Source organism: Anabrus simplex, chromosome 12 (genome assembly GCF_040414725.1).
Source record: "Anabrus simplex isolate iqAnaSimp1 chromosome 12, ASM4041472v1, whole genome shotgun sequence".
Classification (NCBI taxonomy): Eukaryota; Metazoa; Arthropoda; class Insecta; order Orthoptera; family Tettigoniidae; genus Anabrus; species Anabrus simplex.
Window position 1 is genome coordinate 29508044 of NC_090276.1, and position 27717 is coordinate 29535760.

The 27717-nt window shown below is 42.3% G+C and overlaps 1 protein-coding gene across 2 annotated transcripts in view; it reads right to left on the bottom strand.

The window, feature by feature from the left end:
• The window catches only part of LOC136884459 (fatty acid hydroxylase domain-containing protein 2), a 213369-nt gene that overhangs the window by 138663 nt on the left and 46989 nt on the right, over nucleotides 1-27717 (bottom strand). The window contains exon 1 of one of the 2 annotated variants that reach the window (XM_067156639.2): nucleotides 13024-13211. The exons of the other annotated variant lie outside the window; for it this stretch is intronic. Coding sequence (XP_067012740.1) covers nucleotides 13024-13081 — 58 coding nt within the window. The 5' untranslated portion in view covers nucleotides 13082-13211. Of the gene's footprint in view, nucleotides 1-13023; nucleotides 13212-27717 lie in introns of those variants that run through there. 2 annotated transcript variants of the gene reach the window in all.

Here is a 27717-nt window from a genome sequence, read left to right on the forward strand (position 1 = left end):
CAGATCTCCCGCTACAATCACATTTCTTTCCATGTCGTTTCCCACATAGCTGACTTTCCTATCAAATAATTCCGAATCTGCGTCAGTGCTACCCTTTCCCGATCTGTACACTCCAAATATATCAAGTTGCCTATTATCTTTAGAAATGAGCCTTACACCTAGAATTTCATGTGTCTCATCTTTAACTTTTTCGTAGCTTACAAATTCTTCTTTCACCAGAATGTACACTCCCCCTCCCACCCTTCCTATCCTATCTCTACGATACACACTCCAGTGCCGTGAGAAAATTTCTGCATCCATTATATCATTTCTCAGCCATGATTCAACTCGTATTACAATATCTGGTAAATATCTATTAAATTACTTCATTCTATTCCTTTCCTTACAATACTTATTTAATACTTATTTATTTTATTTAATGACACTATAAGCCCAGATGAAATCAGATTTGCTATTAATCATATAGCCGTAGACACATCACCCGGCCCAGACCACGTCCTCGTCAGAGTTATCAAAGAAAGTATTGCAATCGACATAATATCTCACATTGCCACACGTATGTTGAAAACTGGGGTTGTACCTTCTATCTTCAAAAAGGCCAGGACTGTTCTAATTCATAAAGGTGGAGATTCACTCAATATTAAGAACTGGAGACCTATCACAATCTGTTCAGTAATAAGGAGAATATTTGAGCGGGTCCTTGACAGGCGTCTTCGTGAACATGTTGTCTTAAACCCCAATCAACGAGGATTTACCAACTCCTCTGGAACGCATGTCAACACTGCGATACTCGACTCTCTTCTCCGTGAAGCCAAAAATAAACAAGCTAATCTGACTGCTATATTCTTAGATATCCAGAAAGCCTTTGACAACGTTGGTCATGCCCATTTAAATGAGACACTAAAGTCGTTACCAATTCCATCCAAACTTACGAATTTAATCATGAATCTGCAATCAGGAAATGTCACACAAATTCAGACGCAGGGAAGCAAAACAAGACCTCTCTTGATAAGCAGGGGAGTTATGCAAGGTTCTCCTCTGTCGCCAATCCTGTTCAATCTCGCCATCAATCATATTCTGGATGACCTTAGCGAAACGTCGATATCTACCCAATATGGCTTTCAGTTGAGTCCAGATCATGAAGCTCTAACAGTGTTAAGTTTTGCTGATGATGTAGTTATTGTTGGAAAAGATTCTGAGTCAGCTTTAGTACTTGCTCATGCGGCCATACATCAACTACAAGAAATTGGACTTAGCATCAATACTGGAAAATGTAAAGGAATATGCATCAAACATGGTCACCTGTCAGAAGAAAAACTATTCACGGCAGATGAAAAACAGATACCATGTCTGAAGAAAGGAGAATCTATCAAATATTTGGGTGTAAATTTTTCCAATGAAATTACCTTCCAGTCCGTCGAGGTCCTAAATAAGCTCAAAAACACCCTAGAGCTCCTCATTTCTTCACCCCTTTTGCATTCCGATCAAAAATTTGTAATCATAAACACTTCAATCTGTCCCAGTTTGGTATATAAATTTCAGACAGTACCACCACAAAAGATTCCAGTCAAATTTACAAATGACGCCGATATTATGGTTAGGGGGGCATTAAAGGAAATTTTGCAACTTCCCATGGATGTCCCGAATGATATGATATACGCTGAAATGAAATTTAAAGGTCTGGGTTTATTTTGTGTATCATGGGAAATATATCTGCAACATATTAATGCATGCAAAATTTTGAAATCTTCCAATAGTAATTTTCTACATTCAACGAGAAACTTATGTCAAGAAATCAGCACAAGCCTTGCCGTATTAAATGTAGCAGAAACAGAATCTATTCGAGACAAAAGACATGGCTTTGTAGATACAAAGAAAGTCCGACTCGAACTGAGAAGAAGAGCCTTTGACAACTGGAGCAAAAAAGAGCATAAAGGCAAAGGTGTAGTCCTATTTAAACAGTATACTCCAGCGAATACATGGATTCGTGATCATAAAGGATTGTCTTGCAGTGAATGGCGTGATGCAATAAAAATGAACGCCAATGTCTCTGCTGTGCGTACTGTACCTGGCAGATCCCAGGGCAACAGCCTCTGTCGGCGTTGCCACAGAGAGTTCGAAACTCTTTCACACGTCCTGGGAGCCTGTCCACATGGTGAATTACTGCGCACCTCACGCCATAATGTAGTCAGATCAATGATAGCTAACGCTCTTAGAGGACAAGCTTATAATGTCTATGAAGAAGTACACGGTCTCTCCAACAGAGGAAGCAACCGACGCATTGACATTATTGCTTTTAAGCCATCCTGTTCTGAAGGTTTCATCATTGATCCAACAATTAGATTTGAGACCAACGAAAACCAGCCGGAAGAGGTCGATGCAGAAAAAAGAAGAATTTATGAAGAAACGGCGGACTTCTACAAGCAAAAATATAAGCTCTCATCCATTTCTGTAATCGGCTTGATGTTAGGTGCTCGAGGAACAATACCTGCATTTTTTGTCAACTTCTGCAATACCTTTGGGCTAAATAGAGATTTTATCTATAACATCGCCATTACCACACTCAAGAAGTCCATCATGATCTTCAAGAACCATGCTTGCGGACCTCAAATAAATGTTTGACATGCCTCACTCGACTGCCTACATTTAACATCATACGAACACATTATCTATTGTATCCACATCCATTATTGTTGTGAAGGTACTCTTTGTCTTTGGGCAACCTGCAGCTGTTGCAGGAAGATTGTATAATAATAATTTTATGTCATCCCTACTTGATTTCCAGTTCCCTGTTCCCTTATCACCGCTCCCTAGGCCATCCCGTTTCCCTGAATGTACCTCCCTATTACCCTTCCAAACAAATTTCCTAACTTATACGTACCACTGCGGTTTAAATGAAGGCCATCTGAACGCAGATCCCTATCTCCTACCCACCAATTAGGATCTAGAAATTTCACTCCCAGTTTCCCACATACTCACTCCATAGTCTCATTTAAATCCCCAATCACCCTCCAGTCAGTATCCCTTCTACACAGTATTCCACTAATAACAATCTCCGCTTTCTTAAACTTCACCCGTGCTGCATTTACCAGATCCCACACATCTCCAACTATGTTGGTACTTATATCAGCTTGCCTTACTTTGTTGATACCAACGTGAAACACTACCACCTTCTCCTCCCCCTCCTCCCTCTCTTCTACTTTCCTCAACATCTGCCTCAACCTAATTCCTGGATAACACTCTACCCTGGTACCCTTTCCTCCACACACTTTCCCCACGTGTCTAACGATGGAATCCCCCATGACCAGAGCCTCAACCCTACCCACCTCATTTGATCCCCTCCCTTCCTGGTCAGCCCTATCTTTCCTGATAGCTGCAGAAGCTACTTCCTCCTCCCTTTTCTCCTTCCCATGACCCTGTTCCACCTGTCTTTTCCTATACTCTACTCTACATTTTCCTTTCCTACCTTTTCCCTTCCTCCTACTTCCAAACATCTCAGCAACAGTTCCCTGTCCCTCATCTTCCCTCTGTTGTTCTACCTGGAGTGACTCGTACCGATTTCGCACAGACACCTGTCCTGAATTCTGATCCTGAATAGAGCCCTTAGCCTGCAATCTCCTTCCCCTTAGAACATTAGACCACCTGTCTTCTACAACTCCTCCCTTTCCTTCCCCTCCCTCTTGTACACCTACTGTAACCTGTACATTGTTTGAGGGAGTCCTATCTTCCTTCCTGTCTTCTGTGAGAATCCTAATTATCTCCCTCAAACTTTCCAGCTCCTCCCTCATACCTCTCGATGCCTCGCCACACCCACAGTAAGTAAACTCGCGCTCCTTAGCCATTCTTTACGGGGGAAAATGAAATTAAAAATAAAATAACTTATTTGCAAAAAATAAATGAATGGAGGGATATATTGTCTGGGATAGTACACAACAATAAGGTAATTAATATACGACTACACTACAATACTACTTAGTCGTGCTCTATTTTTTTTATCTAAAACCCCTGACAGGATAAAAACTCCTGTTAATTACTGAATATCGAAAGTAATAGCCTACACAAGAACTACACAATTCCAAACTGCAATTAAGCCTATTCTAATTACAACAACAGTATTTTAGTAAGAGTTTCTACGGATACCTCTACTACACCAGTACTACACAAATATTTTACAATAATAAAATAATCACACTAAATTCTACTAAGATATTACTCGTATACTACTGCACAGTGCACTACAGTAATTTTAAACTACTTTCAGACGTATCCTAATTACGATACCGGTACCGTACCGTATGTCACTAAACTAAGCACAACAGAAATGAAATTTGCAAGAACTACTGTACTCAAAGATTACCAACGAAGCTAAATACTTAGACAAATTATTATTAGTATTACGGTCTAATAGATACACACGAAAAATAACACACGATTATAGCAGGCAAGATACTGCACTTTCTAAATGTACTGTATCTATACTACAATGTATCTACACTACACTACGTTTGGTTAAATGCTTAAGTATCGAAAGGATTGCCGTACACGAAGAAAAACACGAATATAACTGGCACCTTATCTTCACTACAATTCTACTGAAATGCGGTTATGTGATTATTACAGCTGGTGGATTACTATTATTTTCCCTACTCCACGGGACTGAGAATAAAAGTGTCCTTAATTAGGCCTACTGAAAAATACGAGGTTGTCTACAGTAATTTCCCAAATATTTCTATCAAAACTACTACTACTACTCCTCCTCCAGGGACTTGAACTGAAATTACTGGGATATATTAACTTTATTATTATTATTATTATTAGCTAACCGCTCATAAATATTGAAAGATCGAGGGAGCGAAATATAAATTACGGATGCTTTAACTACCTACTCAGAAGTACAAATGAATGGAATACAAGGTCAACTGATTTTTATTTATATTTACTTGACTACACTACACCCTTTGTTCACGACTGTAGCCAACAATGCAATATTTGAATATGGGGAGCGATAATAATCAATAACAATACAACGACTGTTAACTATTACCGTGTAATCTCTTTAACTTCTTTTTAAATGGAAGTTTACAGGCGTATCGTATTTTTTAATGTAGTAAATTATTACCTTCGCGATAGTTTGAACGGATATCTACACGAAATACCGGAGAAGTTGCTGCAGAAGTTACGGTACTATTCTTTATGATAATCTTCCTTGGTAAGTATAACCAACGAACCTACAGATATTTACAAATATTTTTAAAGTTAATATTATTACCTAAAGTATTTCCTAAACCTAAATTCGAAACAAGGTACACCTAGCTAGCCTACTTAACCTAGAAAACGTAATTTACTGAAGACCAACTGAATTCCTTGTTACAAAATTTAAATAAATATCACTACTCCCAATTTCTACCAACAAGCACTAAACACCACTACATAAACAGCACTAAATGAATCAGATATACACAAAATTTAGCTATTTCAATAGGTTTTCACTACTTTATCACTACAATAATGCAAGAGCTCTCTCAACAGCCAACCGTTCTCAAGCGCATCCAACAATGTTCCTCAGTGTTTCGCACACTGCGGAGCTATTTACAGGCAACGCTAACCTATGATGTTCCTCGCATAAGTAGACTAACCACAGGGACCCGCACTATCCCTTGGTGTTCCTCACATAGTGGGTACTAAGTTTAGGCAAGGCAGAACCATGGTGTCGCTCATCCCATGGTGTTGCTCACACAGGGGTACGAATCACAGGTACTGTAAAATGCATCTGAGCCACACACTGTTGCTACTAATCTATTTTGCTATTTTTGCTTTACGTCGCACCGACATAGATATGTCTTATGGCGGCGATGGGATAGGAAAGGCCTAGGAATAGGAAGGAAGCGGCCGTGGCCTTAATTAAGGTACAGCCCCAGCATTTGCCTGGTGTGAAAATTGGAAACCACGGAAAACCATCTTCAGGGCTGCCGACAGTGGGGCTCGAACCCACTATCTCCCGATTACTGGATACTGGCCGCACTTAAACGACTGCAGCTATCGAGCTCGGTGTCGCTACTAATCAGTAATCACAACCCTTTTTTTTTATTTACCTAACATAGTGGTACTACGTGCAAGTAAAAGCGATCCATGGTGTTCTCTGCGTGATGATACTAATTACAAGTAGTCTCATGGTTCTAATTTGATCATCCCTTGGCCGCTCCTTTTAGTCGCCTCTTACGACAGGCAGGGGATACCGTGGGTGTATTCTTCATCTGCGTCACCCACCAACAGGGGGGTAAAAATAAATTAAACCTCATAATTTTAGTTCAAATCAATTTCCCTTCAAAGGAAACAAAACGTTGTACGATATCCATACCCTAAATAATTAACCTATGATTTCATTGCTATAAATAATCCCATAGTTCAGGCTGCTAAGGCCAACACATTGAAGACTGTCTTTATAACGAAGTAATGGAAAAACCTTTTTTTCCAGTTATATTAAATCGTTTAGGAACAACTTCTAATCTCGTTGACATTGAACAATAACGAGCCAAGCTTGGCCATGACCATGAGCTTTACACTTGACCGTACACAAAGAAAACATGAATGACCTTCACATACAAAATAAAGAGAAACGTGTACCAATCTTTATCAAGATATAGCGACAGGATCACAACAGAACACTTGGTGATGATAGTGATCCGCTATTCAGAATGAGCTGAACTCCCTACTAACGTGCGCTGAAGTGTGTCACTCGAGGTCAGTGATCTGTTTCCGGAATGGGTCTGTCGTTATGCAAGGAAACCTGTCTTTACATGCTATTTAACAGACTGCTGACGTTCCATTTCGGTATAGCAGTCATTCCCTCGCCTATAGTTTCTAAACGTAAGATTCCTTTTCTGATAACCAGAGTTATGACTGTTGTGTCTATATAATCATTAACTATGACTTGGATTGGAAATTAAACGGACCTAACCCAATTTGGAAAAGATGTGTTTTAAATGCACGAAATAATATTTTACCGATGTTTGATATTTGGATGTCCACCTCTGCGGTGTAGTGGTTAATGTGATTAGCTGCCACCCCCAGAGGCCCGGGTTCGATTCCCGGCTCTGCCACGAAATGTGAAAAGTGGTTCGAGGGCTGGAATCCACTCAGCCTCGGGAGGTCAACTGAGTAGAGGTGGGTTCGATTTCCACCTCAGCCATCCTGGAAGTGGTTTTCCGTGGTTTCCCCCCACTTCTCTTCCAGGCAAATGCTGGGATGGTACCTAACTTAAGGCCACGGCCGCTTCCTTCCCTCTTCCTTGTCTATCCCTTTCAATCTTCCCATCCCGCCGCTTGGGACCTGTTCAGCACAGCATATGAGGCCGTCTGGGCGAGGTACTGGTCATCCTCCCCGGTTGTATCCCCGACCCAGAGTCTGAAGCTGCAGGACACTGCCCTTGAGGCGGTCGAGGTGGGATCCCTCGCCGAGTCTGAGGGAAAAAACCACCCTGGAGGGTAAACAGATAGAGAAGAAGATATTTGGATTCGAAACACCCAGTTTCCTCGCAACGACACAGACAGATGTTGTCTGGCTCCTTGACTAAATTGTTAACATGCTGGCCTTTGGTCCAAAGGGTACCGGGTTCGATTCCCGGCCGGGCCAGAGATTTTAACTTTTTTTGGTTAATTCCTCTGGCTGGGAGTTTGATTCATCTTCAGCATTAGAACTGACGAGTGTCTGTTCAAAAGGTAATATTTTCACTTTAAAGAATCATTAAAATCATTATTTTCGTACACACTATGCGGCAGTTGAATACTGTCGAACGCCATGAGCAATTCAGACCAAAAGATATAGGCTACAGTATATCCTATTGAGTTTTTCCGCAACTTTTTCATTATAGAAATAGCGCCTTCATACCACTCCTCAATTCATCGTAGGCAGGGCCCCATCCTCATAGTGGCGCAGGTCGCCTATATGGTGTCAACTCGAAAGACATGCACCACGTCCTCCTTAGCCCACACGCCATTGTTATTATTAGAGGATGGTTGCATAGTTGTATTTCCACCACCGTTCTTATTATACAGGTATTATGGCGACCATCCGACTGAGAAGGAAGCAACCGTGGCCTTAATTAAGGAATAGCATTTGCTGGTGTGAAAATGGGAAAATGGAAAACGATTTTCAGGGCTGCCAATAGGGGGTTCGAACCCGCCATTTCCCCGAATGGAAGCTTACAGCTGTGGAACACTAACCGCGTAGCCATCTCGCTCGCTCTGCCTGTTTTCTAAACATGGACTACTTCCTGATACAAAAAATCTCCAACCCCGAACTGGCACCCAGTGAGTTTCATCTCCTCGGACTACTGAAGAAAGCACCGGGGTGGTGAGCGATTCAACGATATTCGTATTTGCATCCGACGACGGCGTGTGTGACTGGATGTAGATGTGGTCCCTAACAACTCTGGTGATTACGTTTGAGGTACGAAATGTTCCACCATACTTTTTGCAGATGACCCGTTTTTCATTTGACTGCCCAATGCTTAGCAGCTGACTCCCCACTCGGAAGGAATAGATTCGAACCTTCCTGGATTCCATACTGGAATTTTCCGCCTGAAAAGTAATCTGACTTGACCAAAAAATGAGCCAGAGTAGATCCATCGTCTCCAGTAAAACATGGAATAAGCTGAAGAAGAAAGTCACCCTATATCACTCCTATGAAACATCTTCAGGGCTGCCGACGATGGGGTTTGAACCAGACAACTCATAATGCAAGATTACAACTATACGACCCGTACTGCGAAGCTATTCAACAGGTCCAGGCCAAAATAAGGAGACACATCCTATTTAAAAGTACATGCAGGTGTGTCTAAAGAAATACATTATAAAACACAACCGTCCGCTTCTGTGGAGTAGTGGTTCGTGTGATTAGCTGCCATCCCCAGAGGCCCGGGTTCGATTCCCGGCTCTGCCACGAAATTTGAAAAGTGGTACATGGCTGGAACGGGGTCCACTCAGCCTTAGAAGGGCAACTGAGTAGGGCGGGCGGGGGGGGGGGGGGGGTCGATCTCTATCTCATCCATCCTCGAAGTGGTTTTCCGTGGTTTCCCACTTCTCCTCCAGGCAAATGCCGGGGTGGTACCTAACTTAAGAATACGGCCGCTTCCTTCCCTCTTCCTTGCCTATCCCTTCCAATCTTCCCATCCCACACAAGGTCCCTGTTCAGCATAACAGATGAGGTCCTCCTCCCCAGTTGTATCCCCCGACCCAAAGTCTCACGCTGCAGGACACTGTCCTTGATGCGGTAGAGGTGGGATCCCTCGCCGAATCCGAGGGAAAAACCAACGCTGGAGGATAAACAGATTAAACACGGCCAAATAAATAAAGGTAACCAACCACTTTAGGGGGTTTCGTCGCTATGAGTTACAAATCACAGATTACAATTTTTCTTTTTAGTTCTTGTTGATTTATAATGCATTCTTCTATATAATTTTAAATTAACCAGTAAATGCCAAAGTAAAACTCGGGAATCAAATTCCTGTCTGAAAAAGTTTGCTATATTTTTATGTGCTACGTACATCTTCGCTGATTTCAAGTGATATTCAATTGTGTCAAACCAATATAAAGTAGATTATCGATTGCCCAAAATGTCCACAAATATTTATTTTTAAATTACTTGAGCTTCTATATTTGTAAAATTCTTTCAGTATTTTCTTTACACTAAAATTTGCTGCTTGTGGCATGTCAAGTTATTTACCCAGTCCCTTGAAATACACAATATACCTTCCCCTGATAGTGGAGGTGGTACAATACATTCACAGGATCCCTACATGTCGAAAGAGGCGACTAAAAGTGGGATGAAGGGCTCCTAACTTGGGAGCATGGGTTAGTAATCATGGTTTCCCAAGCTGAATCTGATATTGCTTACATTCATCTTTGCTGTGCGACCTCCACTGATCAACTCTTGTTTCTTTCTGACCCCGACGGTAGTATTAGGTTTGTGGGGCCTAGAGAGTCTTTCATTCAGTGTTGCCAGATCTCCCGATTTTTTGTGCAACACATCCCGAAAACCCGAAAAAAAAAAATCCCCCGAAATTTCTTCTAATTTTCATTAGTAATAATAATAATATGATGGATAATATATTTGTGCCTAAAATATCTTTCCTCGTCTCACTGCCTGACACTTTATCGATAACATCACTCGTTAGGTACTTCCCCGCATTCATTTTAGGTTCGAATTACGTAATCTCTCCCCTCTTATCGAATTCAAAACTCCCACTTGACTGCATCATTTGAAGGGAAATCCCCGACCCGCATATAGAATATGAAATCTGCATCCTGCTACGACTTCAAAACTGGCACATAATTTCTACGCCTGATGAATAGCTACATCTACAGGAAAACTGGGGAGAAAGAGGAGAAGAAGAAGAAGAAGAAGAAGTATAGAGTGACCAGAGAGTATGGGTGAGTGAAATTGTATATTTTACTCACAACTTCACCTGATATTGTATTCTTTAATTTAATTATATTTTAAGATTTCAGTGCTCCAGAAACTACAGAAATTTTCATTAAAACTCCCGAAATTTTTACATACAATCAACTGATTTTTATTTGTAGACCTGGCAACACTGCTTTCGTTTTCACGCCCTTCGTGGTCTTTCCCTTTCTTTACCTATACCTTTACTGTTCGATGTGTCGGACCTCTTCCACGTTCCTTCTGATTGGTGTTAATAGGGGATCGTTGCCCAATTGTAGGCCTACTTTCTCCTAGAACATTAATCACCACCACCACCACCACCACCACACAATATACCTACCCTAATATAGTCTACACCCAAATTCCATGTCGCTACAGCTCTAATGGGCCTTGGCCAACCAACCGACCGTTGCTCAGCCCGAAGACCTGCACATTATGAGGTGACGCGAGGTCAACATACCGAATCCTTTAGGCCGTAATTCTTGGCTTTTTTGGCAGAAACCTTCTGATAACTCGTCAAAAAGATATCTGGCCTGGCCGGGAATTTAATACTGAGCCTCCCGGTAAGAAACAGACTCGCTATCCATAGACTGCAGACCCTTAAAATGCACAGAATTACAAATTAAGATAATCTGGACATTGATCTCTGACGATCGATTACGAGGCTGTGACTGCATTATTTCTTGTTACCGAGCGCGTGGCTGCGCGGGTTGCATTCGGGTGATAGTGGGTTCGAACCCCACTGTCGGCAATGAAAATGTATTCCCGTGGATTCAAATTTTCACACCAGATAAACGCTCTCCGTAATCAAGCCCTTTCCTGCTCCATCGTTGCCTAAAGACCTATCTCTCTCGGTGCCAATTAAAAAACAAAAAAAAAAACAATAACAACACCTAAATCATCTTCGTTGTAAGGTAGATGGATAGATGGGTAGGTAGGTGTTTAAAAACAAGATAGGTACGTTAGAATGTTAAGAGACCTGAAATGTCACTATATTTACATTCTGGCTTGCTGGAATAACTGATATTTTGGAGCATATTTTCTTTTGAGATTTGTCGAACTCCTTGAATGGTCGGCGTAGTGGCCTCCGGTTTTGAGGACCTTGGTTTAGATTCTCGGCCGGGCAGGGTATTTTATCACTGACGTTTGTCATGTATTTCGTTGTACGTATATGCAGATGTGTGAAGGCAAACAAAAACCCCAGCTCCCGAGCCAGATAAATTAAAATACCCGGCCCGGCCGAGAATCTTAACCAAGATCCTCTGAATCGGAGGTCATTACGCCGAGCATTCAGCCAAAGAAGTCGGACACATCCGGGAGATAGTAGGTTCGAATCCCACTATCGGCAGCCCTGAAAATGGTTTTCCGTGGTTTCCCATTTTCACACCAGGCAAATGCTGGGGCTGTACCTTAATTAAGGCCACGGCCGCTTCCTTCCAACTCCTTGTCCTTTCCTATCCCATCGTCGCCATAAGACCTATCTGTGTCTGTGCGACGTAAAGCCCCTAGCAAAAAAAAAAAAAAAAAAAAAAAAAAAAAAAAAAAAAAAAAGAAGTCGGACAAATCTCAATAGAAAATATTCTCCAAAATATCAGTTTTTCCAGCAAGCCAGAATGTAAGTATAGTGACATATCAGGTCTCGTAATATTCTAACGTAGCTACATTTTTTTAAACACCAACCTACCCATCTACCTTACAACGAAGAAGATTTAGGAGTTAGCTCACTAGTCTTTCCTCGGTTTCCTGGGTTCGATTCCAGACTCTGGCAGGAATTTAAGAGTGATAGAAGTACTGTACTGGAACGCCGGGCTGACTAGCTCAGACGGTAGAGCGCTGGCCTTCTGGGCCTAACTTGGCAGGTTCGATCCTGGCTCAGTCTGGTGGTAATTGAAAATGCTCAACTAGCCTACGTCAGCCTCGTGTCGGAAGATTTACTGGTACGTAAAATAACTCGTTCGAGAGAAAATGCCGGCACCTCGGTGTCTCGGAAACCCATAAATATTTTGTTAGTAGGACATAAAAACCAATAACACTATTATTACGTACTGGAACGGGATGTTAGTCTCTGGCTGAGGTAAAATACAGCTAAATGGGTTAAAACTCATTCTCGACCATCCTAGAAGTGTTTTCCAACGGTGCCCTCCTTCAGTTCCAGATGAACACATAGAAAGTATTTGCCGTACAGGCCATGATAGTTTCCTTTCAATTCCTAACCACTAATCTGTTAGTTACCAATACATACACATGAATAGACCATAGCAATATCAATTTTGATTCGGACTTCACTTGAAAAAAAACCAACATATTATTTGGCTTTTGGCCTAATGATCATATTAATTGCACACAGGAGAGAAAAATTACACACCATGCACACTAGATAGCTTGCTACACGGAGTCAAAATGTTAGTTTTGTACGTTGGTTGGCTGAAATATCTTCAGTAGGTGTATACAGCTAACTGCATGTATTAGAACTGGTTGCAATGAGTGAATACTCTCTCAACAGTTGGTAGCCGTTCGGGATCCGGACAGAAGAATATTCTACTTATTCATTCATATTATATTCTTACAAAGCGTACTTACTTTTAGAGATACGTTTCCTTCTACGATTCTTGCGATTTTTTCCATTATGATGAATCATAATTCCAGCAGTCACTATAATCTCAACAACACACAAACTCTGCACGAACCAAACGGAGAAACGAACGAACTTGGCAATCAAAACAAACGATTACAATGATGTTGACAGAATTATGAGTGATGGACGGAGATGTTCGCACTGGACTGAGCTAACGTCAAAGGGAGCGACGAGGTTGAACACAAAAACGTCACAAGTGCAATGCCGTAGCAAAGAAGTGGGGAGGACTGGTTGGAGTGGGGAAATAAAAACACAAGGCTTGTTCCTGACGTCATAGCTGTACTTGCTAATCAGCTGTTTTGACACACGATGAAAGAAAGAAGACGACACACGAACGCTTATTATGAATACATCTATCATTTAGTAACAAAAAGAAAACCAGAAACAGATTTCAACACAGAAAGCGAATCAGTTACGGTGATAGAATAGAAGGCGGTGTCCATGTCAACTACTTGTTGCTTGCTATTAACATGTTGTAGCGTTAGTGTGTGGTTGAGCTATGGAAATGGGCCTCGTGGGAGGAGGGGAGGGGGCACAAAGATTCTCCTAAACCCTGAACCATACGGTGCACAAATAACAACAAATGACGGGCGTCTCACATTAGGTAAACGAAAAAGCTTTGTTCCTCAACCAAGTGAATGAAAAAAAATGGCGGTAGGCTGTCTTTATTTCAGGGCTAGGGTTTCGTAGAGTTACTTATTAAAATAAAAGATAAATATTATGTGGATAATACATTTTATTCAATAGAACGTGGTACACTTGGAATTGGGTAGTTTTATTTATTTATTTAATCGTGTCAGAAACATACATTATATTTTACAATAATATCAGGACAATAACCAGGGGTCGAAAAATACCGGGCGCCCAGTCGCCATGGCGCCTGAAAATTTTTACCTGGCGCCTGAATTTTCAAATTCGGTTTTGAAAAATTATTTTTTGAAATCCGGAGTTCCCTTACATGTACTTTCCCATTGCTTTACAAAGTAACAAGTCGTGTGGTGTTTCACGTATTTTTTTTTCTGTAGCTCATATATTCTAATATGTGCAATAAACATTTTCTGTGCTTTTGACAAAGTCTTGAATTCTGTAATTGCTCTTCGTACCATGGAACTGGACGTTTCAGTTCTGCACGGTCAAGCCTAGCGGTCATGGGAGATATCGTTGTAACCCGTCAAACAAGTATCCTTTGTTGTGGACGTATCGTAACACATCGAGTTCTATTGCAGATGATCAACTATCGGTAGCCGAGTACAAAGATCAGACCAGAGTTGTGGAGAAATGCAGAGACCTACTACGTTAAATAATTCCACAAACACTACATTACCGCCATCCTTCCCGTGACTAGCCGTTCCTCAACTATTGCCGTCAAAGCAGTGCTGATAAATTCCCGTGGAATTCATTCTTTGTATTTAGAACATACGGAATGACGTGTTTATCAATTCTTGTATTATTTTCACCGAACAATATTCATACTTTCAGTTTAATTACAGCATTTTTGTATTGAACAGTTTGCACTTTATAAATACTGTTGTTTTTTATTCCTGTGCGTTTATGGAAAATTGACAACGTAGCATCAGACATCGAAGCCCGCGAACTCGGATGCCATTTTTTTTTTTTTTTTTTGCTAGTTGCTTTACGTCGCACCGACACATATAGGTCTTATGGCGACGATGGGACAGGGAAGGGCTAGGAGTGGGAAGGAAGCGGTCGTGGCCTTAATTAATTGCCTGGTGTGAAAATAGGAAACCACGGAAAACCAGGAAGCCATTTAACGCTGGTGTATTTTACGTTTCTGGGCTATACTTGAGAAAAGCGGCAAAATGAAATGAACAAAACCGCACAAATTGACTGATGCGAGTAACAAACAGTGTACTCTTTCAGATTTTTTCGTAAGTAGGGCCCGTAAATGTAACACAAAGTGATACAGGAGGGAGTGAATGTGAGAAAACACTTGATGGAAGTGCCGACTGTAGAGTTCAGGACGACAATGACCAGCATGAAATTTATGGTATTTAAGACAATGATAGGTCAAACATAAAAAATACGTCGAAATTTCAATTTTCAGGCAAACGGAAATTTCAGCACTTTCAGCGAAGTGCGTAAAGAAAATGAATGCTAATATGTCAGCATATGAATACATTGCTCATGGCATCTTATCATACTGAAAAAAAAGCCCCTACACTGATTTTGAAGGTTTGTTTGCATTGTTAAGCAAGATGAATGTTACTGGTGGGAAATCAAACAGGCACATGTAGTGTAATTTTAAAAGACGCTGACCTTGAAGATGACTGGTGATTATTTGGGTTAGTATCTCTTAAAATATACATTTCCATATGAACTGAGAGTATACTACTTAAGGCTACATTTCAAAAATAATACGTAGCTTGATCCTAGTCTAACCTATGGTGTTCATAATGTATATTTGCGAAAAATGTGCTGGCTCCTGATAAAAAGGGGCTGGCTCTTGAATTATTTCTATTTTCTTCTACCCCTGACAATAACAAACCTGGTACTATAACCATTAATTATTTCTGATGATGGCAGGTAACGGTGTGGTTAATGTGGTGTGACCAATATGCGGCTAATTCACATGCTTCCTTGGTAGCGTCGATCATATTCTGGAGAGAGCAAGTAGTTGGACACAAGTTACAAACAAGAAGATGGCTCATTGTCTGTTTTTCACCACATTCACATAGAATGGAGTCACAGACAAAACCCCATTTTCTCATGTTGGTCTTTGTTCTTCCAACTTCTGAACGCAACCTGTTGAGCGTCTTCCATGTTGACCAGCTCTGTTCGTGGCCTGAAGGAAGTCTTTTGGAAGGCGTCATCCATTCTGCAAGGTGGCTGGATCTGGAACGCCATGAATTCACTCTGAAGTTCAATGGTGGTTCAGTGAGGCTTTCAGTTGTATGGAGAAAGCTTTTCCTTGACTTAAGCCGTGGGTTGCTGGTTGGTACCCATATAAAGTATGGGTCGTCAGATTCAGTACTTTAGATTTCTCCAGTCTGGATGCGCACTCACGGCGAATATCTGGAGGTGGGATACCTGCTAGACAATGAACATCATCAAGTGGTGTAGATCTCAAACATCCTGTAATGAGTCTGCAGGTCTTATTTAAGGCAACATCCACTTGATTAGCATGACTAGATCTACACCAGACAGGGCAGGCGTATTCTGCTGCTGAATACCAAACCAAACCAAACCCCATGGCTCTACAGCCCTTGAAGGGCCTTGGCCTACCAAGCGACCGCTGCTCAGCCCGAAGGCCTGCAGATTACGAGGTGTCGTGTGGTCAGCACGACGGATCCTCTCGGCCGTTATTCTTGGCTTTCTAGACCGGGGCCGCTATCTCACCGTCAGACAGCTCCTCAATTCTAATCACGTAGGCTGAGTGGACCTCGAACCAGCCCTCAGGTCCAGGTAAAAATCCCTGACCTGGCCGGGAATCGAACCCGGGGCCTCCGGGTAAGAGGCAGTCACGCTACCCCTACACCACGGGGCCGGCTCTGCTGCTGAATAACAGAGAGCTATTGCTGAAGTTCTTAAAAGGAGAGGATGCGCCCCCCAAGTTGAACCCGATAATTTTAGGATAATATTGTTCCTTGCAAATACCTTCCTTTTGGTAAAAGAGAACTGAATGTCAGATTGGTGATACAAAGCTGCTACAGGTAGATAATTTCAAGTATATAGGATGTGTGTTCTCCGAGGATGGTAGTATAGTAAGTTTGAATCAAGGTGCAGTAAAGGCAATGCAGTGAGCTCGCATTGGCAATCAACAGTATTCCTGGCGAAACTATCTTTACATCGGTCTGTTTACAGACCAACTTTGCTTTACGGGAGCGAAAGCTGGGTGGACTCCGGATATCTTATTCATAAGTTAGAAGTAACTGACATGAAAGTAGCGAGAATGATTGCTGGTACAAACAGGTGGGAGCAATGGCAGGAGAGTACTCGTAATGAGGAGATGAAAGCTCAGTTAGGAATGAACTCGATGGATGAAGCTGTACGCATAAACCGGTTTTGGCGGTGGGTTCATGTGAGGCGACAGGAGTAGGATACGTTACCTAGGAGAATAATGGACTCCGTTATGGAGGGTAAGAGAAGTAGAGAGCAATAGGACGATGGTTAGACTCAGTTTCTAACGATTTAAAGCTAAGAGGTAAAGAACTAAATGAGGCTACAGCACTAGTTGCAAACAGAGGATTGTGGCGACGTTTAGTAAATTCACAGAGGCTTACAGACTGAACGCTGAAAGGCATAACGATCTATAATGATGCATGTATTATAACAATAATAATGATGTTACATGTTTTATGACCGGGCGAGTTGGCCGTGCGGTTAGGGGCGCGCAGCTGTGAGCTTGCGTCCGGGAGGTAGTGGGTTCGAATCCCACTGTCGTCAGTTCTGAAGATGGTTTTCCGTGGTTCCCTATTTTCACACCAGGCAAATCCTGGGGCTGTGCCTTAATTAAGGCCACGGCCGCTTCCTTCCACCTCCTAGGCCTTTCCGATCCCATCGTTTCCATAAGACCTACCTGTGTCGGTGCGACGTAAAGTCACTAGCAAAAAATGTTTTTGTCCCACTGACCAGATTTTAATGGTTTTCGAAGACGCCGAGGCGCCGAAATGTTGCCCCGCAGATGTTCTTTTATGTGCCACTAAATCGACACGAGGCTAAGGTATTTCAGCAAATTCAAATACCACAGGACTGAGCCAGAATCGAACCTGCCAAGTTGGGCACAGAAGGCCAGCGCTCTACCATCCGAACTACTCAGCCCGGCCTTCTCAATATCAAACATGTAATGGTGAGAAGAGAATAAACAATAACGTTGGAATCGACATTCGGACAAGTAATAAAATAAATGCATTATCAACAACACTCGTGACGTCACATCCTCCTAAACAATGGTCAATTAACTGCATAATTATTTGCATGGAAAACGTATGACTAAAGCTGTACTCAAGCCTGCTGCATTGTGATTCACACATGCGTGCCAGGATTCTCTTTCTTTCTTAATCTGTTTACCCTCCAGGGTTGGTTTTTTCCTCGGACTCAGCGAGCGATCCCACCTCTACCGCCTCAAGGAGAGTATCCTGGAGCGTGAGATATTGGGTCAGTGGATACAACTAGGGAGAATGACCAGTGACTCGCCCAGGCGGCCTCACCTGCTATGCCGGCCGTGGCCGTAAGTTAGGTACCATCCCGGCATTTGCCTGGAGAAGTAGGAAACCACGAAAAACTACTTCCAGGATGGCTGAGGTGGGAATCGAACTCACCTCTAATCATTTGACCTCCCGAGGCTGAGTGGACCCTGTTCCAGCCCTCGTACCACTTTTCAAATTTCGTGGCAGAGCCGGGAATCGAACCCGGGCCTCCGGGGGGGGGGGGGGGGTTGGCAGCTAATCACTTATGTCAGGATTACTCATTTAAATTACCCTATCGTTCGAAAATGGTTTACAGTAAATCAAATATATAGCTTTATTTCTTATTTTACCCTAGAATTAGCTGCAATAATAAAATAATGTTATTGGTTTTACGTCGCACTCCTCACTCACCTGTCCGCTTCTGTGGTGAAGTAGTTCGTGTGATTAACTGCCACCTCCGGAGGCCCGATTTCGAGTCCCGGCTCTGCCACAAAATTTAAAACGTGGTACGAGGACTGCAACGGAGTCCATTCAGCCTCGGGAGGTCAAATGAGCAGAGGGGGTTCGATTCCCATATCACCCATCCTCGAAGTGGTTTTCCGTGGTTTCCCACTTCTTCTCCAAGTAAGTGCCGGAATGGTACCTAACTTAAGGCCTCTTCCTGTCTATCCTTTCCGATCTTCCCATCCCCCCATAAGGCCCCCGTTCAGCATAGCAACTAAGGCCGACTGGGCGAGATACTAGTCCTTCTCCCAAGTTTCATACCCGACCAAATGCCTCACGCTCCAGGACGCTGAACTTGAGGCCGTAGAGGTGGGATAGCTCACTAAATTCTGAGGAAAACCCAACCCTGAAGGGTAAAAGGATTAAATGAATACAGTACATTAATTAATTAAAAGTATACAATTCACCTTTAATGATCATGGCAATTCCCCGCTAATTCCGGTATAAGTGGTTTCGCATTAATGATACTGAACCTTTCAATCTGATATTCAATTTAGATTAATTGTATTTATTTCTTCTCTCTTAATCCGTTTACCCTTCAGGGTTGGTTTTTCCCTCGGACTCAGCGAGGGATCCCACCTCTACCGTCTCAAGGGTAGTGTCGAGGAGCGTGACACATTGAGTCGGCGGGGTTCAACTGGGAAGGAGGACCAGTAGGCTACCTCGCCCTGGCGGCCTCACCCACTATGCTGAACGAGGCCTTGTTGGCGGGTGGGGGGGGGGGGGGGAGATCGGAAGGAATAGACAAGGAAGAGGGAACGAAGCGGTCGTGGCTTTAAGTTAAGGTACCATTCCGGCATTTGCCTGGAGGAGTGGGAAACCACGGAAAACCGCTTCGAGGATGGCTGAGGTGGTAATCGAACCCCTTCTACTCAGTTGACCTCCCGAGGCTGTACTGGAGCCCGTTCCAGACTTCGTACCACTTTTAAAATTTCGTGGCAGAGCCGGGTATCGAGCCCAGGCCTAGGGTGGTGGCAGTTAATCACACTAACCATTACACCAGAGTAATTTTATACAGTTTTAAAGTATCCACTAACATTTTCGGAGTAGTTCCTCTAACACCTACCATCAATCCTATATCTTTGATGTTCCCACTAACACTGTATTTTTCCTTCAGGTAGGGAACTGTGGGTATCTTTCACAATGTAAACACTGTACAAATTTTTAAATATCCTTTTTATTATGATAGATGGGAGCTACGAAGGTGGACTTCACAGATTTCACTTTCGGAATATGTCCTGATGTAAACCAAGAGGGTTCGCCTCTGTGGTGTAGTGATTAGTGTGATTAGCTGCCACCCCCGGAGGCCCAGGTTCGATTCCCGGCTCTGTCACGAAATTTGTAAACTGGTACGAGGGCTGGAAGGGGTCCACTCAGCCTCGGGAGGTCAAGTGAGTAGAGGTGGGTTCGATTCCCACCTTAGCCATCCTGGAAGTGGTTTTCCATTTCTCCTCCAGGCAAATGCCGGGATGGTACCTAACTTAAGGCCACGGCCGCTTCCTTTCCTCTTCCTTGTCTATCCCTTCCAATCTTCCCATCCCCCTGCAAGGCCCCTGTTCAGCATAACAGGTGAGGCCGTCTGGGCGAGATACTGGTCATCATCCCTGGTTGTATCCCCCGACCCAGAGTCTGAAAATCCGGAACACTGTCCTTGAGGCGGTAGCGGTGGGATCCCTCGCTGAGTCCAAGGAAAAAACGTCCCTGGAGGGTGAACGGATAAAGAAAAAGAAGAAGTAGTGGTAAACAAAGAGGTGTGCACGAATGTACATCAAGTGTATACTCAATGGATAGATAACCCCGCGTATGTGCTCACGCATGTCTCATTCCAGCTGTTTGAGTTCCGGAAGCGAGAAAGCATAACGCTGAACACGTGCAGTATTTTAAATAAACATCGTAAAATAAAGCCTTTAACGAGAGGAGAGACATTTATTATTGTTTTATTTTCGTAGCGTTACTCGTTTATCTTAACCAAATAGTCGACTATTTCTAAAACTATGCATGTCGCGCGAAGAGGTTAGTAAGAGTGAATGCGAGCTTGGCAGTTCAAAGTGTCACATGATTAGGGAATTAGCGCTGCCACTCCTCCAGTCATAGTGAGAAGGCAGAGAACTACATTTTGTACTTCATTTACATTAGGAACTTTTCTAAATGTGAACAGAATACAATCAAATGTGTGGCGCCAACCCGCAGCACACATTGCCGATGTCCAGTGCCGGATTAAGGTGTTTGGGGGCCCTGGGCTATTAAAAAATGTGGGGCCCCTTCTTCGTAACATCACGTAAAACTAGCATACTAAAATCGTTATAGAACTACTTCCACTTAAATTGATGAATAGGGAAGTGTTGAAATAGACTACAATTTTTCACGTTAATATTTCATAATGCGAAAAAAATTAACATTTGTCTCATCATCACTATCAAATCGACATACAAAACAGAATTTACGTTTTTTGGCACCACTAGGATATTTTCTATCCATTTTATAAGAACATTATAGTTGTAACTTACGAATGGTTCAATAATTAGAGGGGAACTGGAAGTTCTCTTCCTGATACAAAGATACAGTATAGCATGCGCATTCCACCGTGCTTCCCTTGTACCCTCCCGCTCATTTCCTAGACCTCTCCCCCCCCCCCCTCCCCCTCTGCTCGTACTCGCAAGCTGCCAGATTTAAATTTTCGTCAACAATAACCTTTACAATAATTACAGTGCGTAAGTAGCGAGAATTCGTGTCACCGGACGATTGAATCTTGCAGTGATGAAATACTAACGCGGACAGCTGATAAGAAGGAAGGAAGAAAGGAAGGAAGGAAGGAAGGAAGAGTGCGTGTTCGATATTTTGCGAGTGTAAATATTCATATACATGCACGGAGGTGGAGCAGCAGGCCTTTTTATACAATTTTAGGTTCGGCCAAGGGCCGGGGCCCCTTGGCACGTGGGGCCCGGGTCTGCAGCCCCTTTAGCCCCCCCTTTAATCCGGCCCTGCCGATGTCACCTAACGTTTGGTCTCCCCCATTAATACTGAAGCTTACAAGGAGAGGCTACGACGTTCGGATCACGGATTATCTTCAAATTTTGTAACTTTGTACTTTCTAGTACCCATTAGGACAACATAATGTGCAAGTAGTAAGGCGTACCACTTGGGCGTTCTCGAGACAATCGCAAGAGAAGTTTTCCCGTCGAATATTTACTAATGCGTTGCGATCATAGCACGAGATAGCGGCGGTCGAGTGGTTAGCGTTCAAGTTCCGTAATCGCTGGATCGAGTCCCGCTCATCAGTTTCTTTTTCAACACTGGTCATATTCTTTCATATATATTACAATTTAAAGGTAATATAATGAATAAATACATGTATTCGCATGAACTTTTATTGAATTTCCAATGTTATTTGGCTATTTACTGAAAAAAAAAGAAAAAGAAATGGCGTATGGCTTTTAGTGCCGGGAGTGTCCGAGGACATGTTCGGCTCGCCAGGTGCAGGTCTTTCAATTTGACTCCCGTAGGCGACCTGCGCGTCGTGATGAAGATGAAATGATGAAGACGACACATACACCCAGCCCCCGTGCCAGTGAAATTAATCAATGATGGTTAAAATTCCCTACCCTCCCGGGAATCCAACCCAGGACCCCTGTGACCAAAGGCCAGCACGCTAACTATTTAGCCATGAAGCCGGACGGCTATTTACTAATTTTTATCATTACAAATAATATATTATTTATAATTATTGACAAGTAAACGACCAAATGTATATAGTTTTCCTGAAATGTATGCCTGTCGTAATTTGCGAAATCCCTCATACTTTATAGGTACCTGATAAATATAATTGTTGAGTGAAGATACCGTGCTTGCCGATATATTTTACAGTTAACTTTCAACTCGCATATTGGTAGAATTTCATGAATTGTGAGGAGTTGAAATGTTGCCAAAGTTCGTATTGGCGTATCACGAAAGTATTTTCTGAAGTTCTGATACATTTTGTAGTATCTTCCTTTAGGATTTTAAGGCTATTACAGGGTACGCAAAATAAAATTGGCCCGGAAAATATTTATAAGACTGACATGGGACTGACCCTTGTTAATGAACAGGAGAACGGCCCATCACAGGAAATGCTGGAAACTGTAATTTCGATGCATCAATCGGTTGCTGTCACATGTCTGCACGTCGAGTACGGTACGTGGCTGTGTCATGAGCTGTGAGTGCGTGAGAGGAGCAGACATGTTTAGTGACCAGTTGAATGCAACACAAAATGGTGCTCACGATAAAACAGCGCGTGTTCATTGTCGAGAGTTATGCGAGGCACGATTCGTGGAAAACCTATACGGAACTGTTTGTGCAACAGTTTAAGACTGAAAGTGTTTTGGCAATGCAAACCTTGTGGAAAAATGGCGTGAAATGGGCTCTATAGCGAATAAAATTCGTAACTATCAGAAAAGAGTTTGAACACCAGAAAACATTGCTCGAGAGAAGGAAAGCCTGTAGCTAAGTCCGACGAAATCTCAACGCCGCGTCGTTTATCTGTGCAAGTGGGAATTAGGAGACTGCGAGCTCCATTTTCTTTTTGCACGATTCGATAGGGCTCCCAACGTCACTATCGGTTTCCTCCCATGCCTCATTCTTTTTCAACCAATTACAATGGTGCGGTTCCTATGGGTCCCTGAAAACGGTCTTTTGTTGATAACTTATCAACTGTTGAACATTTTCCCTGGACCACTCCGAATCTATTTTTTCTTCCTTGTATATCGGAAGATCCTTCAACAAAGGTGTTTATTTTTTGCCCAAAGCTGAAACAGCACGGGGATGTAAAAAAAAAAAAGCGATAGTTAAGTAAAGGAGATTGTACGTAGTTGATGCAAAACTAAACGAATTTGGAAGGACGGTGAATAGGGTAGGGGCGAAGATAAGGGTGACGGGGGCTTTGAACATGGGCAGCACACCTGGCGATGATCGGGGAAACGCTCCGTCCACACTGTCCGTATCTGTATCACGTACTTTCCCTTTGATGCGACGGCAAAACACCGCCTCTCGGTGAGAACATCCCCGACCCGACTGTATCATATTTGATACACGATCTTGATACAGAACTCGGTTTTCACAAGGCCGATATCATGATATAGATACGCTCATCTTATACAAGTGTGGACCAGGCTTTACACATTTTGGTAGGTAACCCCTTTTTATTTGACTGTCTCTTGTAAGGTAATATCTGGGAAGTAGAATAGTGGTATGAAAAGATAAACTATGTAATAATCTAGCTGATGTAGCATTACATCTAAAGTTTCGTGAATAATGTAATTGACTCTCGAACTGTACGGAGATACTGTTTACTTTAGTAACGTTTGGAGTTTTTCATACGGAACTACTTTAGTTGGCAAGAATGATGGAGCTTTCTTATGTCTACCGGGTGAGTTGGCTGTGCGGTTAGGGGCGCGCAGCTGTGAGCTTGTATCCGGGAGATAGTGGGTTCGAACCCCACTGTCGGCAGCCCTGAAAGTGGTTTTCCGTGGTTTCCCATTTTCACACCAGGAAAATGCTGGGGCTGTAACTTAATTAAGGCCACGGCTGCTTTCTTCCACTCCTAGGCCTTCCCTATCCCATCGTTGCCATAACACCTATCTGTGTCGGTGCAACGTAAAGCAAAGAGTGAAAAAATGTATAAGACAAATTATTGTAAATTTAATTCCATATAAGTTTAATCATGTAGTATTACTTTTTTTTTTTGCTAGTTGTTTTACGTCGCACCGACACAGATAGGTCTGACGGCGACGATGGGACATGAAAGGGCTAGGAGTGGGAAGGAAGCGGCCATGGCCTTAATTAAGGTACAGCCCCAGCATTTGCCTGGTGTGAAAATGGGAAACCACGGAAAACCATTTTTAGGGATGCCGACAGTGGGGTTCGAACCTACTATCTCCCGAATACTGGATACTGGCCGCACTGCGACTGCAGCTATCGAGCTCGGTGTAGTATTAATTAGTATGATCATTAATAACATAAGATATTTGAGAATTAAATTTCAGGCTTTCCACTAAACTGCCGTTTCACTCAGCGTGAATACAATTCTTTATATCGTAGGTTGTACGGCCTCATTCCCAGACTGTAGATACCGATTTTCATTAAATTTTCTTTAGTCATTTTCTCATGATGCGCGTACATACAGTATATACATAAAGACAGGGAGACAGAAATGACGGAAAATTAAACAAAAAGCACATTTCCTTGTTACTGCGGACACGGCCGATACAGAAATACGTTTTTTTTTTTTAAATACTGAGCAATGTACAGACAAAACTCTTATTATATTTAGATGTAGAGTCGTAGAAAATGAGTTCTACCATGGAAATAAAGCGTTTCCTGACCCATGTCCATATAACATATTTTATTCTTCTACGTGTGAGGAACGCGTTCTGAAAGTTTGGTGTACCTTATTGATACACCCTGTAGTGAACTTCGACTATAGTGAAACAAATGTCTGAGTCCGTAGAGGATCATTATAGCTACAGTTTACTGTGTCAAATATATACAGACATGGACAAAAGTATTCATACCCATACCCATCCAATGCAAAATGCTTTATTGCTAGACCAATATAGAGTACAGATCAAAATTAAAAACCCAAACGTATACCTTGTACATCAGTGGTCATTACAAAGCACAAAATAAACTGGAAGTAAATAACAGTACATAACAAAGCAACAAATGCGTACTCCATGACACTAGTTGTCGGGACATAAGTATTCATACCTCACGTGTTAAAATGGGATTTGAACGAGTAAACAGAAACCTATGGTGTTCCGTGGCATTAGTTGTGTAGTAGATATAGACAGAGACGGACTGATCAGCTGCTCAGAGACGGTACTAGTCCAATAGCGAGGAAAACTAGGGAAACGTCTGCTGAAGAGAGACGACTTATTCTACGCCTTCAGCACCAAGGAAAATCGTATTCCGAGATCGGGAACATCATTGAAAGATGATGTGCAAAGCATCATACAAAGGTTAAAAGGACATGATGTTCTTATAAGCAAGAAAAGAAGTGGACGTCCGAAGAAACTGACCCCACGAGAAGAAAGGTTCATAGTAACCATAATTAAAAAACAACCACACACTACATCTTCGGCAATAGCATCGCAGCTGGCAGAATATTTCCATCATGCAGTGTCACACAAAACAGTAAGAAGAATCCTACAGCGTGCTGGGTATCGATCTAGGGTCCCAAGAAAGAAACCGCAGATAACGAAAGTGAATCAATGGAAGAGACTACAATTTGCAAAAGAATATGTGGCGTAAGATAATGCATTTTGGTCGACAGTGATGTTTACAGATGAGAGTAAATTTAATATTTTCCGAAGTGATGGATGCATTTTAGTGTGGAGACGCCCTAACACATAGCTCGATGAGCAGAACATCGTTACCACAGCGGGGATGGGGTTATGGTGTGGGGCGCAATGACCGCTTCAGGTGTCGGGGAGTTGGTATTTATCGAGAGGACTATGGACAGATTTCAATATTTGAACATCCTGAAAGAAGAAGTTCTCAAAAGCGCCGGAAAGCTTGGGATTGCTAATTGTTTTTACTTCCAACACGACAATGACCCCAAACATACAGCAGAAATTGTTCGTTTGTGGGTTCTCTACAACACGCCGCACACATTAGAAACACCTCCTCTATCGCCGGATACCAACCCCATCGAACATATATGGGGTGAATTGGAGTCCAGACTAAGAAAACACCACATAACAAGTAAAGCACACTTGAAACAGTTACTACAACAAGAATGGGGAAACATTTCATCTGAACTAATATGGAAACTGGTGTTCTCAATGCCCAGCAGGTTAAAAGAAATAATATACAGGAAACGCGCTACTGATCGAGTAGGTAATATCTGTTTCTTCATTGACTTGTGAACTCTTCTGGGATACGGTATGAATACTTATGTCCAGACAAGTAATATCATGGAGTACGAATTTGTTGCTTTGTTATGTACTGTTATTTACTTCCAGTTTATTTTATGCTTCTTAGTGTACACTGCTGTACAAGGTATACTTTTGGGTTTGTAATTTTGACCTGTACTCCGTATTGGTCCAGCAATAAAGCATTTTGTATTGGATGAGTAGGGGTATGAATACTTTTGTCCATGTCTGTATATTGTCTGTGTGTTCAAGCTTTCCTCTCGATACCCATCGAATCGCAAAATTAGTAGCTAAGACCTCAAACACCCTCACCCGTAACTTGAGTACTAATTTTATTTTTTCATATGCCGACATCGTACGCAAGGGAGTATCGAATGGTCTATTTTCCGCCTTCGAAAAATGTGGCTGCCTCTGCTGGGTTTGTACTCGTGATCTTGGGTTCAGCTGGACGACGCTCTATCTCTAATCCACAGAGGGAGCTAGACCGAAAGTGGTGGCGGTCAAGTGCTCCGAGAGTGACTGATATTGACTTGGAAACGGAACTTTATGACACTATCATAACTAAAGTATTCTTCTTTCGTTAAAAAAGTACGAAAAGCATAATCTTCTAAATCGTGATATTTTCGCTAATAGATATACAGATACTCCCATAAATATTCGGTCACTCTGATTTTTCACACAGTTTTATTGGGTAGTTATTCTTACACTATAATGATAACGTATAATACAACGAATCATGTAGGAAAACATAATAAAACGTTATACAAACATTGTGATGTAAGTCAAACGCCCTCTGCCGTACATTAAATAAAAGCAATAATTTCAGTGCCACCTAAACAATATTCGGCCCCTACACAAAAAAACAACATAAAATCGCATAATTCACAACACTGTTACACACTCAGTACTTTGCAGGTCTACCTTGATGTTTTAGGACCTATTCCAGTCGATTCGGCATACTTACTGGCGATAACTTTCCTGATATAATCAGGGCTTAATGCCGCTCATTCTTGTGGAAGTCTGCGAGGGAACTTGGCAGCCGCAATTGCAGAGCTGCCTTCATTCGACTACACACATTCTC